Source organism: Catharus ustulatus, chromosome Z (genome assembly GCF_009819885.2).
Source record: "Catharus ustulatus isolate bCatUst1 chromosome Z, bCatUst1.pri.v2, whole genome shotgun sequence".
Taxonomy (NCBI): domain Eukaryota; kingdom Metazoa; phylum Chordata; class Aves; order Passeriformes; family Turdidae; genus Catharus; species Catharus ustulatus.
The window spans coordinates 53,277,427-53,291,989 of NC_046262.2; the positions used below are offsets into that span (position 1 = coordinate 53,277,427).

Genomic DNA, 14,563 nt, shown 5'->3' on the forward strand with positions numbered 1-14,563 from the left:
TGCTTTCCAAAAGATGAAGTCAGAATAAGTTAATGTGTTTTCATTTGAGGAATAGTGAGATTCAGTTTTATCAGGGCTACTCTGAAGTTTGAGTTGGCTCTGAATACTGTCCTGGTCTCTGCCTGTGCTGTGGAGGGCATTCAGAAGGGTGGAGCATTACTGTGAGGCACTGACACTCCTAAGATTTGGAGCTGCTGTGGCAGCTACATGCAGCTCCAGTTACCACCACCACCCATGTGGTCTTACCAATTGTGTAGAATATTGTTTTCCCCTGAAACAGTAGGATGGAAATAGGCTTAAAGTTATCTTTTGATCTCTACTGTTTTCTGTGATCTTCTTGTAGCCGTAGCACAACCGAGATAGAAAATGTGCCGTTGTCTGAGCAATAATGAAACACTAAACACGTGGAAATCCTATTAGTGTTTCATGGACTGTAGCTGTCATTTCATTTGCTCTGGAATTCCTTCCATATGGTCATGCCAAAGGTTTAAGGTTGAGTTTTCTTGACACTTTGAATGCATTAGCTGTTCCTCAGACAAAAGTCTGTCATGTATACTGAAGCATCTGAAGGGATGTATTTATTTCTGGAAGTAATATATTAAATAGAATTAGGGTCAATAAGCTTGGTCTTGAGAGATAAAAACCTGACACTAGAATTTTGTGGAGTTTTCTTTCCTGGTGAATGTTAGACAAATGTATCTGGTTTTTGTAAATTTATCTTTTTCTGCTTCTGTTTTTTGTATCTCCTTATTCCAAGTGACATTGACCCAAATCTCTTTTTCAACTGTAATTTTTCAAAAGTATTGCAATTCACTTTTCCATGTATAAGTATGCACAATATGTTAGGATTAATTTACTATAATAGTAAACTATGTAGTAAACATAATAGTAAACTATGAGTGAATGTGACAGTCATCTGTGTATTTCTTATGTAATAGGAAACCAAGCTGAGACGTTACTATATTTGTTAATTTTCATCCCTACTTATGGTCATATTTGACATTCTTGTCTGCATTTTTTTGTAAAATTGATCATTGTAGAACTTTTTGAGACTAAGTTACTGGAGCTGCATTTTTTTTTTGCATCAGATTATGTGATAAAATATGTCCTTTTGTGTCAATGTACACATGTGACATAAGTAAGAATGAAGGGGAGCAGTGTCAGTGTTATTCACAATTCATTATATGCACTCTTGGGTACTATGGGCAGTTTCTTGTACATTTTATTAGTTCCTGTTTTCTTCCATTTGTGCTTTTTGTCTTCAAAATTCACAGTGATAAAGTACCAATTTTTTTGCCCATATATAATCCAGTTTATTTGCTATGTAGTACTGTCCAGTTTCTGCAATAAGAAGAGAAATATATGTGTTCTTCTTGAAAATATTGAAAAAGGACCATTCATTTAGATGTTTGGTAATGATCAGAAATAGATACATTCAGGAAAATGGGAAAATTAGGCATAGTTGCTTGCAATAAGGAAAGAACTAAATGGTTTCCATAATCTGAATATAATTCATATAATTGTAACAAAGTGAAGAGGGAAAAAATTATGTGTAAATCTGTTTTATACTCCTACCTGAAAGTTTTTCTTATTTTATTAACAAAGACTTTAGGAATTCTTTTTTTTTTAAATTTTCATTACAAGTTTGGTAGTTATGAATTACAGTGGCAATTCTGCTAGGGTAAAAGATGAGCATTGTTCATACTGATATAATTTTCAGAGATTTTTGCCCCATACATTATTTATGTGGGTTAAAGTTTTTGGAAGAATGCCTTTAATGGGTGATGATCTTCTAACTATGTGCAGACATCACTGATAACTATTGTGGCATCAACCAAGAACAGTGAGATGTTTCTAGTTTCAAAGTACTCTTGGAGTTTTGTAATTGGTGTCTTCAAATCTATGGTCTCTTGTGTCCTAGTCAGGATGAACTGCAAATCATTCAGTACAGTGTAATTTCTGGTATTTCAGTGTCTGTGGGAAAAGTATTTTGCTTGTCTAATTCAGAGAGCAATTCTTGCATTTTTCTTTTAACTATCTGTCACTTACAAAAAGTCGTATTTCTTTTCAGAGTTATCTGTTCAACGAACATGAACATTTTTACTAGAAAAGTAATTTCCTAGCACTGTTGCATTTTTTCCCCTATAGTTCTTCTGTCTTTATTTTGGCACTTTCATCTATGTTCACCAGTTTCCTTACATTGTTTTTCTGCCAGGGCCTGCTATTGCACAGTTAAATTTGAGATTTGCTTATAGCTATTTTGTATCCATGAAAACATCCTATCTCTCTCTCAACTTATCTTTTTGCCTTTTGCACAAAGCCATGTCATTTTCTGAAACAGTGGCACAGGAACTAATTTGTATGCTTTTACTTTGTTCTTGTGAATTCTGATCTGGTAAATAGTAAGGAAGGAAACTTGGAATTTATGCAGTCTAAATAGTCATGGAATAATTCAAGTTTATAAACAAAATTGTGTTATTTCTTGCATTTCTACTTTGCAAGTTACTTTGTAAATCAGTTTAATAATTAGACTTATCTGAACCAAAAAACTTTTCTGTGTTGTCCACTTAGTTACTACAAATTGCTTTATATTTCTGAAGTATTGGTACCACAGTGAATAGATAAGAAAAATCAGTTGCACAGTTTTGTTTTCAAACAGTGATATTCAATTCAAGCATAGAAGAGTTGTTGTTGATTTTGTAAATTTTAGTTGTGTCCTAAAGCTGGATCTGAGTCCTCTACATAGTAAGAGGCAAGTTAAAACCTCTATATGGGTGCAAGGAGTTGAGAGTCTAAGAGTGGCAGTGTCTATATTTTAAAATAACATTACTTTGCATGCAAAGCTTTGCTTTCCTCTTGCACCTTCTGTGAAAGTAACTGTCAAATATATTGTTGAGTGTCATGATGTTAGCAAAAATTATGAAACTGTAATTAAAACAGGAGGAAGAATAAGTGTAGCATAGTTCTTGGTGTTCTGAAACCATTTATGTGATTACTTAACCCATGATGAGACACAGAACAAATAGGTGTGTACTTTGAAAAGAAAGTCCACATAGGGATTTGTATTTCATTTCACATAATCCAACTATTTGCCTTCATGAAAAGATGGATTTTTAGATTTCAGGGGGACAGATATTTCTCTGAAGACACACATATGAATAAAATTAAAATGGAACTGCATGTGCCAACCACAAGAAAGTTACCTGCCAAGGGAGTGCTTATAGCTGAGACAGGAGCCCCTTAGACTTCTCAAAATTGCTTGGCGAGCCTTGTGGCCAACAGAAGTTGTGAGTGGCTCTTAGCTGACTGAGGTGTGAGTGGGTGTTACAAGTTCCTCATAAATCCTGGAGGTCTAAGATCAGGTAGATACAAAACTGTTACAACACCTTAGCTAGAGACCCATGATCACTTTTCACTTAACTACTTTCATATTTTGTTATTCATTCTTTCTAATAAGTTATCCCTAAAATTCCTTTGTTCCTGTGCAATCCAAAGTAAATTGTTCCTTGCAGAACTATTTCTTTCATATAGTGTGTAGAATCTGAAACGTAAATATTTTCCTCTCATTTAATTAGTATGTTTGATCTTAACTAAAGAAAACCATCTACATTAATGTTCCTTTTGCATATGATTCTCTTTACATCTCTGAACTGATAAGATAAGTTGTAGTGGTGACTTGTAGTTTTTTTATGTGTAGAGGAAAAAATGTTTAATAGCCACTGACTGTTCTTCCAAAGTACTCCAAATAGATAGGAGGGGGAGAAAAATCAATGCACCCAAATAAGGTCATGTGCTCATACTGTTAGGACACAGACATAGTCCTATTCAAAGATGTAGAATGTAGCACAGGTTATTACAGTGACTTAAACTAATTTTGGTAATGTAAATTTTGGTGTGAAGTCACTACAATCCTATCCATACTGCATTCAAGGCAAATGCAGGTAAAACAATGGTAAAAGCATTTCAGTCTGGATTAAATAAAATGCTGTCTGTTTTTAATGTTATTTGGCTAGCCAGTGAAAACCATATAATTTTGACCTGTTTGAAAGGCAGGTTCTAGTGGACAATAGAAAGTGTTTATCCAGTATGGTATGTCACTGTTTGCTCTGATCAATGCTAGCTGGGCATGTTGTGACAGAAAACCCTTTTTTCTGCATTCAAGCATAAACACTGTTTGTAAATTTATTTCAAAGAACATTTGATTTGGCAAAGTATTGGGTCTTGATGTGATCATCTGTGCTGAACATTGTTTCTCATTGTCCTGAAAATAATTATTTCCAGCATTTTCTGGGCAAAACAGAAAACAAAGAACTCCTAGATAAAATAGGCACTTTTTCTGTATTACTTCTCTGCTGATTTTGTGTTCATTTAATAGACCATATTTTCTTGAGTACCTCAAAATATTTCTCATCACTTGCCCTCAAAACTGACCTGCTGACCTGAGAATCAAGAAAATGTCATGTGAGTGACTACTAATTAGTGGATCCAGAGAGTTGCTTCTGCTGGCCTTTCAACCTTCCAGAGGCAGCAACAAAAGCTGTCACATGTATCATATAAAGAAAACAAACATTTGCCATGTGTGTGTTCTGTTTTGTTTTTTCCTAGAGCGTACATGACACAAGTTGAATTGAGACTGGAGATGAATTTATAGGTTAGGAGGAAATTAGCCTAGAATATAGCGCTTGCATTTATTTCTTTATTTCCATGCATAACTTAATGCATATATTATCCAGTTCTTAGTGAGCATGTATGAATGTATTAGTATGATTGTAAAACGGGGGAAAGAATTAACTTCTTTCTCCCTGCTTTTTTTTTCTGTTCCTACCGTTCTTTTTATTATTTTTTTAATAAGTTCAAAGTATGTTGCATCTTTCTGAAAGGAGATATTTTAATGCTTAGTTTTTAATGTAAAGCATATAGTCCATGCTTAAGCTGTTTTTTTATATGTTTACAGAACAAACATATTAACAGAAGATTCAGCCATATTTACCATTAATCACTGTTGTACTTCTGCAACTCATGAGGCTCATTGGGTTTTTTGGGAATACTTAGAAGAATGACTGTGGTAAAATGTGCAGTCACAGCCATGTCACTGAAATGTTTAGTGCAAGTAACATTACCCTCTTTTTTATTGTTTGTAATTTTCAGGTCTTTAAAATAGAAGTGCTGATGAATGGAAGGAAACATTTTGTGGAGAAGAGGTATAGTGAATTCCATGCACTTCATAAAAAGGTACTGATCTTTTTTGTTATAATATGTAGCTTTGTTTTACCTCAATGATGTTTTTCTTTCTCGTGTAATTGTTACTATACATGGTTTGTCTTAAATACATCCTGTGATTCATGCCTCTGGAAATTAATTCCTAACTAACTTAATTTCTTCTCTGTTTTGTAGAAAGGAGTGATGATTTCTCACATGTTACTAAGTCTCGTTTTCTTTTGGCTAAAATGCTGTCTGTATTTTTTTGTCTTATTGTAAAGTCGCATTCCAACCACAAATAAATAGGGTGGGGTTTTTTTTCCCAGTTAGGCAAATAACTTGTTAGTTCTATAAATTTTGTTGCTAACCTGCCATATGTAAAGATGAGTAAACAACTTTTGTGTATAAGGAAACCAGACATGAAAATGACTGAGTAAACCATCTCAATTAATGTAATATAAAATATCTGCTAAGCTTGTCTACTGAATCATCTTAGTAACATGTAGAAGGGAACTCAGAACTTTCAAGGCTGGTTATCCACTAGTACTTCTTTAAATTGCTTTGTGTGTTAAAAGTATGATTTTTTCTCTCCAAGCTGAACTGAATGCTGCTGTGCAATTGTGCTGCTGAAAGGAAGGCTTTACTTTCTTTTTGTGCTTCATGGAGGCCAAGTATTGTGAAGGAGAATTCTGGAGGAGCATTGCAACCCACTAGTAGCAGTGGGGCTGTAATGAAGAGCTTCAGTCCTAGGATCTGGGTCAACTAAATGTCTCTTGGTTTGTAGCTCTGAGTGGCAGTGGAGTGTGGGCACAGTCAGCTGCTTTGACTGATGCTGCTTGCCTTCATTATGGAAAAGCTACTTCTGCAAACAACAGAGACCAACATGGATATTTACAGCTCCTGTCAGTGCAACATCAGAGGAGTTTATTTCCATCAGGATGTTTGCTGGTGGTCCTGAATTAGCTCAGGAAAGAAGCATTAACCTGGTGCTACAGAGGATGATTTTGCCAGGCTCATAAGGTGTATAGGTTTAGGCAAACTTGTCTGAGCAAAAGGCAACTACAGTAATTTCACGACCGGACCGCACCGGACTGTAAGGCACACCCCCCGGGAGTCAGCAAATTTCGCAACTTTTAGATCAGATAAGGCGCACCGGACTATAAGGCACTCTTTTTTTCTGCAGCGAGGAGCCGCGCGGCATGCAACAAAGTGACGAATTACTGGCAGGTGCTCAATTTGCAAACATTTTTTAAAGATTCGTGTAGCCTTTAAACGCAGCCCCAGGCGCCCTCCCCTTCTCGTTTCCCCACGCCCGGGCTGGGGCCGGCACCACCTGGCTTCTCATTCCCCCCCCGCGCCTGGGCTGGCGTCGCCCAACTTCTTGTTCCGCCTGTGCCCGGGCCAGGGCCGGCGGCAGCTCCCTCCCTCCTCTCGCGGCTCCTGCCAGCCGTGGCTGCCCGCTCCCACCCTCCCCTCGCAACTCGGCGCTCCCGTGGCACCGCCCCCGCATTGCGGCTCACACTTCAGTTTGGAAAGTTTCGCAACTTTGTACATTATGTAAGGCGCACCAGATATAAGGCGCACTTCCGGGTTCAGGGGAAAAATTTAGTCAAAAGGGTACACCTTAGAGTCGTGAAATTACTCTATTGGCCCATCAGAAGTCCAAAGACAAGAACCATTTTCTTTACTGTACCATAATTAAATCTGTTAGGTCTTCTTGCCTATTTGCTTCTTGCATCAGTGATGGTATCATCTGCCACTTATTAATACCTTGTTTATTGTTTTAATACAGAAGTGTCTCAGATATTTTCATCCTTGGTTCATACTAAATATGAAACTAAATAAGCAATGGTGTCAGAAACAGTAAAATAACTCATTCACCCACCACTAAGCCCTGCAATATATGAGTGTTTTGTTTTCCGGATGAGAATGATTCTGCAGTTGAAGGTAAAGCAGATGAATAGAGTTTATACAGTGAAATAGGCTAGGAAACATTAAGAGGGAAAAATCAGGATTTATATCCTTTAAATGCACCCTATCCAGGTAGGCAGTGTCCTGTTAGAACCGTACAGTACTGTATAATGCAATGTAGTACAGAATTAGAATTAGAAATATAATTGAATATTTTCAGCTGGAAAAGATGTACAACATTATATAGTCCAACTGCCTAAGCAATGCAGGGATTACCAGAAATTACAGCATTATATTAAGGGCATTGGTAAAGAAACATTTCCTGATGTTCACTCTGAACCTCGCCTGGCACATCTATGAACCATTCCCACATGTCCTGTCACTGGATCCCTGGGGGAAATCCCAGAATTGCTCAGTACCTCTCATTCTACTTCCTCTCCTCAGGAAGTGATGGGATCACCCTTTGTCACGCTTTTCTCCAAACTAAGCAAACTCAGTGTCCTCAGCCACTGGGCATCTATCAGCTGAGCATCTGCAGGTGGGTCCTTTGCAATCAGGGAAGAAAAGCCGACACCAAGGCTGGATCTGGAAGAGGGAGAAGAAAGCCTATGGATGTGGGCAGAAGCCTTTTCCAGGTTGCTTACCATCTGGGCAGCTGTTCCATGTTTGGCTGTCCCTTCACAGGGGAGGACTTTGTACTCCCCCTCCTTGGGCTCCTGCTGTGGCAGGGTATGGCTCTGGTGTGATGTAGAGAGCAGCACCAAATTGTGACTCCAGGCAAGAGGAGAGATTTGGGCTGCACCATAGCAAGGCTGCACCAGGCAGTGCAGGCTGGTAGGAGAGCAGAGCCCAGGGACATGGAACAGAAGGTACAGGGAAGAAGAGACCAGGCCTGAGGTGATGGGCAGTGGGTCAGGGGCTGCCTCTGGAGACCCCCAACTGGAAACAACTATCCCAGGACGAGGTGCAGAGGTGCAGGCATGGAGCTGGGCAGTACTTGCCTCTAGAGGAACAATAAAATAGTACCTGGCACAAAGTAGAAGGACCCATCGGTATTAACATTCCATCCTACCTAGCAAAAAAGCAAAAAAGGGTAAGGATAGAATCTATACTATTAATGACACTGAGACTTTTCCTGTAGATTTTTGCATTTATTTTATTTCGATAGTTGGGGCTGGGAGCTTTTGAGGGCTGGCACATACCACAGTTGATGGCTGTCCCTATCCTGCTTTAGCCATGTTCCAAGGAACATTCCAACATCACTGATGAGGTGCTGGGCTCTTGTTTGCTGGAGGGGTGTTGGAGGTCTCTTTCCCTTCTCTTCAGGAGTTTCTGTGGTACTTCAGGGGGGCATTAACTGCACCATCTGGAAGTGGCAGCCCTGGGCACAGCCTTATCTGACTCAACCTGGGGATTTTCTTCCTCTGTAGAATGGCAATGGTAGCTGAGGAGTGACTGCCAGGATCCCTCACCAGCAACAGTGGGGGAGGTGGCCTTTCTGCTGCTGCATTGCACAGCGACATGTGTACACTGGTGCATGAATGTCACTGTGCAGTTTTGGAGGGACATCCCCAGCATCCAGCTCAGGAGCAAACATCCTGTGTTTGGTTGAGATGATTGTGATGGTATCTTTCACCATCACTCATCCAACACTGTTGCCAAATATCTCCATCTCCTGATGGATCCAGGGTTGCAGGGTTGCTCTGCAGGAGCATTGCATGGTTCTGAAAGCAGGTGAACATTCCTTCTTGAAGCCCCGCCTTGGGGTGCTCCAGGATGATGGAAATCCTGGGCAGCTGGGTGTCTCAGAGCGACTCCTACCTGGTGGATGACACATGTTGTGGAGGGTATGGTGACATGCTCCAAGTAGTCATCATCCAGCTGCAACGATTGCAAGACTGACAGTATCCTCCTCTTGCAGAGGGATACTCTGGCTTGTTCTCAGCCCATCACAGGATGGACAGGTAGCAGAACTGGGGGAGGGTCCACATCACATAACTGGCCTTCTCCCAGCTGTCCAGACAGATGGGACAGCAGGTCTAATTTCACTGCAATTTCTGGAGCTATACAATTACTCCACATAAAAGTCATGGATGACTGCAGTCTCACTCTCAGATTTGTCTTCTTACACCACTTTCACTGCAATAACCCTTTTGCAGAGATTTCTTAGAATACCAAAAAACACCGTTAATGATACCTCCTTTCTCCCATTGCAGAAATAGCAGCAATATAAACAAATCTGAAAAACAAGTATTCTAACTAGGCACTTTACACCATGTTTCCATTTGTTTCATTTTCTCATTCACTTGCTGTCTGTTTATATTACTCTGAAAATGGATAGAGACTTTTTTTTTAATTGTTCCCTGTACAGATGCAAAACATACAGCATATTTTAGCAACAATATACTTTTTTAATAAGTCTTACTTTTTGAAGATGCAAAATTTTGGTTAGTGTTGTTGAACAGCTCATGCTCTGAACCTGTCTTAGTGTTTTCAGTGTTACAGAAATCCTAGAGAAAGCATTTGCATTAGTTTGCTATCAGCATGCCAATACGGTATTTATCTTCCGTTCTTCTCTTCCCCTTTAATTTAAAATGTACATTTAATTCTAAATTGCTGTGAGTACATGGCAGTTGGAAAGGTCTCTTTAGACTTGCTGCGTATTCAAGGTGCCCTTAGTGTTGGAGATGTCTGTACTGCATAGGAGAAACAAAGCTTTTGTAGAAAACACCTGTGATAGAAAATGGATGTAGAGGCTGATTAGGAGATTGAGCCTTTCGCTGGAGAACAGCACACCTCACTAGCATTGTGTGGAGGAAGGAGGACTCTGTTGCTCGTAGAAGACAGTATTCATCCATCAGAATGACAATCAATATTTTGATGAATTACGTTTTTTAAAAAAAAGCTTTTTCCAAAAGTATGTCTGGATCTTCCTCTGTCTTGGGTTCAGTGTTTCATACATTTCAGTTGTGTTAAAGAGTAAAGCTTTACTTCCTGTGCAATCTGGCTGTAGTGGAAAAGATTTAAAATATTTTCAAGACTTCCATGTTACACCAGGAGTACAAATTATTCTTTCGACAGGAGCCACCCACAGAACCTGGCTTCTATGAAATAGTTTCCATAGGCCATTATGCTTTGCCTTGATTATGAACAACAAACCTTGCCTATCAGACTATGCACCATTCACATTACAGTATTATGTATAAGTCTGGACAAAAGTGCTATTATACTCATGTGGAAAGTTTTCTTAGCAAGAATTAAATTATTTCTAGGTGTATAACAGTTAAAAATACAATCATTTGTTCATATTTATTCCCAAATATTTTTTTATTCTTCTTTATGCATTATTAAATGATGGTAGTTCTTTTTAGGTACAATAATGCTAGAAGGTCACAACATTAAAAGTGGTTCAGTGAAATTTGCAAAAATCTGAAGTTTAGAACATCTTGTTTTGCAAGTTGTCTGTAATTTTAGAATAACTAGTGTATACTTTCAGACATATTGTCTTTTCACAATTGTACAAATAACTCTTTACTTGATAAGGTGAACCATCTTTAAATCTTTAAAAAATAGAGACTACAGTATGTCAATAGGCTTTAGGTCAGTATTAGAGATAGGAAGGTACTATCGGCAATAATAGTTCTCAGATAAATATGTTTTGTTTTGTGTTGGGACAAGTTTGTAACAATACAGCTAATGCATATGTGGTTTTTCTTAAGATTCTTTTGACATTGTTATAATTATTTGTAGCGATATATATTACTGGATTATTGTAAGCATAAGAAAGTGTATTTTTAATATATATTTTGTATGTCTGCATAATGTTGGCTTTATACTTACAATCACTATCAATGCCAGCACACTAAGTAGTTGGGTGTTGGATGTTTTATATGTAACACGGCCACAGAGCACAAAAGGACTGTTAATCATCAGCTGGGTTACCAGCCAGAGAGTATTTATCTTGTAAGCAGCTAGATCTTGGTGGACGTTTGTATAGTTTCAGATTTGTCTGTACCCATCTGGAGCGTTCTCCTCATTTGTTGCTCACCTGCAGGTGCTGTCAGAGTTTGCTACTGTGGTGACCGTAGTTTCTTCAACATCCCAAATCAATTTAGAGGGAAAAATGGGGGGTTGCACTCTGTTTTTAAGATCAGTCAGTGAACATAGCTGGGTTTGGAGTTTTATTTTGGAGTGTTGTTTTTCTCACTTCACATTTAATTGTAATTTAGCATGGTTTAGAAATAAGGAAGTTGCAAAATGTTTCCAGAGCAATTGAGGTTTCCCAGCTACAGCTTCCATACTTGATTGCAGAGACGTTGATATGTTGCCACTGCTTTTTCCTATAGTGACATCTCAGCAAGCTTGAAGATGAAATGTAAATTCTCAGTCTCCCATGGGTATGCATGTCAAAGTCAATTTTGAGTTTCTTTCCTTGCATTCTTTGCTTCAGATTTACTCAGAGGCAATATCCAACAGAAAGAATGCCACCTTCTATCAAAATGCAATAGGGTCTATTCAGCTATTATTTTGCTCTGTAGTTTTGAGGAAAAAATTAATATTTTTTGATTTTTAAAAAATATGTTTCTCCATCAAGAGGATTTTTAGTGTTGTCAGGTTGCATGTTTGTGTCTATCTATATACAATCATATGTATGAAGATATATAAATATATATATGTACGTGTGTGTGTATAGATCTTTATAGATACACATTATGTATAGATTTATGTAGATACATGTATAAGGTTTCCTGTGAGGATCTTTAGAGGAATAGTTATGGAGCTCTCTTTGGAATATAATCAGTGACAATCTTGCAATTTCTCTGTGTAAGATATTAAACACAGACTGCCAATCTTTTGGTACACTTTGAGAGCATGGATATTTCACTGCCTTGATTGCCAACTCTCTAGAGAATTAGTTAGCACTCCATTTCTCCCATACTTTTCACACCTGTTCATTATTGCCTAAATCTGGAGTTGGAAACCATCACGGTGCAGTCATTGCACTTAGCAAGATAATTTCTGGTTATGTCGTGGTGATGTTGTGAAGTATTGTCCCACTAGACCAATGGGAAACTCCAATTTCAAGTATTTAATGCAGTGGTTGCTATTTTATGTTCAGGCTATTAGTCACAAAAAAAATGTTAGTTGGGTTCCTCTTTACTGTCCAGGGCAGCTGGATGTGAAGATTTTTAACCACACTCCATAGGTATGACATCTGCTATTATTTCAGGGAGATGATTCTAAGTAACTTCATTTCCATGCTGTTGTCCTTAATGCATAGGTTTTTTTACATCACTAACATAAACTTGTTTATTTTACAGCAACATTATTATACTTTGTTTCTATGTTTCTTTTTTTTTTTTTTCCTTACAGCTCAAGAAGTTCATAAGAACACCAGAGATCCCTTCAAAGCATGTGAGAAACTGGGTCCCCAAGGTCCTGGAGCAGCGACGACAAGGCTTGGAGTTGTACTTGCAGGTGTGTCCCCTTGCAGCCTGCTGAAAGTAAAAGCAGCATCTGTTTCCAAAGCATTAGAAAGCATGAAGTGTGGCGATTTACTAATAGGCAATTTTAGAGGTGGGAAGTGATCTGAATACTTCCCAGCAGCAGTGATTTCTGTTCACTTAGCAGGACTACCAGCTAGAAAACCAGACTGTTTTGTATTTCTTTTCCTGATTTTTCCAAAGTCTGAATATTGATTTTGGTGAACCTTCATGTTCCTCTACCTAAAATGGGGAAAATAATGTTATTCTTTCCAAAGTTGTCCTGACTATACCAAGCAAAAATGTTGCAGAAAAATTATAAGGAGACTTTATTTAATTCACCTCTGTTTAGACAGATTAGAGAAGCATCAGTTCATCCAATTCATATCACTCTGATATACATGCCTGTGTATTAATTGTTCCTCTAGCTGAAATAGGCACCTGTCATCTCATATTAATATCATTTGGTTTGGACATTTGCATTTTAAGTCTTAGGTTCTACTAGATGGGTCATGATTATGTAAAAGACAATAAAAAGAGTCTTCAGGAATGATGCAGTTGTTTAGAAATCTAAATATATCAGGAATAAATCCCATTCATTTTTAACAAATGGAATTTCTTTTGTCACCATGATTGCTTTAAAAAATGGCCTATGGAGTAGGTTCACAGGTGTTTCTTTGGTGGCAATGCTAGATGAAGGTGTTACTCTAAACATGTTCCCAGTTCACTGCACTTTCAGGTGCACTAATGCAAGTGCTGTTTTACTGAAGGGAATCGTAGAAATAATGTGTCAAAACAATTGTTTTGGGAGGAAGGCAAAAGTAAGTCTTATATTTTAACTCCCATCAGCTACTTGCAGTGAGTTTTTGTTTTTTCTGGTTTCCATACAACTCTCTTTTGGACATAATCACTACCGAGGCACATAAACCAATTTGTCTTGAACAACTGATTTCCTTAAAAAGGTAGAGAGGTAATTTGGTTATCACTTTTTAATTGCTGATAAACTGTAAAAGAACATCTCCCCCTACTGGAAGAGTTAGTCAACTCTTGTTCTTTTGCAGTCTTGCACATTTAGTTAACTCTTCGTCTATTCTGCTGCTGTTGACTATCATAGCAACATGCAATGGTTTAGGTTGGAAGGAACTGCTGGGCATCATCTGTTTAAAACATGACAAGCCTCTAAGTTATGTCCTTACTGATATGCATGCTAATTTAAACAAGAAGAGAAGTCATTAATACTTTTGTCAAAGTAATTAATTTCTGTTTCTGCTAATAAAAAGCAGTATTAATCACCAGTGAAATTTTAACTTTTAAGATAATTAGAGCCTACTTCTAGATAACGAAAAGTTCACACTAAGACACTTCAGTTATGAGCTGTTTTTAATAGCGCCAAGCATTTACCAAAGCACAGTGTAGAAGTATACTACAATTTCAAAAGACATGATCAGGTTTTTATTTAACACTGTGTATGTAAAATATTGCAAATATGTTTTCAGGTGTTTGGCTAGTACTGTCACTAATCAATGGTGGTGCTTGTAGCCAGACATTGGTGCAGCAGATAAACTGTTATGAAACCGTGCCATTCATTAATTGTTTTGTATAAAACAAGCCAGAAACATATGCAAATACTGAACTATTACATGGATGCCATGCAGAGGGGTGTCAAATACAGCCCTGTACCTGACATGATCTAACCCATGTTGGGTTGTTAACATATTTTTAATTAAGTAGTTGTCTATAATTAAATGCATATAAAAATATTGACATGAAATGAGAGTAGTAGAATCACTCTCTACTAAGTAGTAAAGAAAGGAAGACATTCCCCTGTCTAAGACAGAAGGTGCTGCAGTTGCGAGGACCTTGTTAGTTCTTTGTGACCTTTTCATGATGAAATCGCCCTTTTAAATCCTTTCAGCACAGGTTGTTTATTTCTGGGAGTGGACGGGCAGGAGCTCAGAAACATTTCATTA

General features: G+C 37.9%; 1 protein-coding gene across 4 annotated transcripts in view; it reads left to right on the plus strand.

The window, feature by feature from the left end:
- Window positions 1-14,563, plus strand: part of SNX24 (sorting nexin 24) — an 87,355-nt gene that overhangs the window by 38,918 nt on the left and 33,874 nt on the right. For all 4 annotated transcript variants that reach the window (XM_033084800.2, XM_033084801.1, XM_033084802.2 and 1 more), the window contains exons 2-3: window positions 5,149-5,232; window positions 12,484-12,588. In XM_033084800.2, the coding sequence (XP_032940691.1) occupies window positions 5,149-5,232; window positions 12,484-12,588 (189 nt within the window). The remainder of the gene's footprint in view (window positions 1-5,148; window positions 5,233-12,483; window positions 12,589-14,563) is intronic.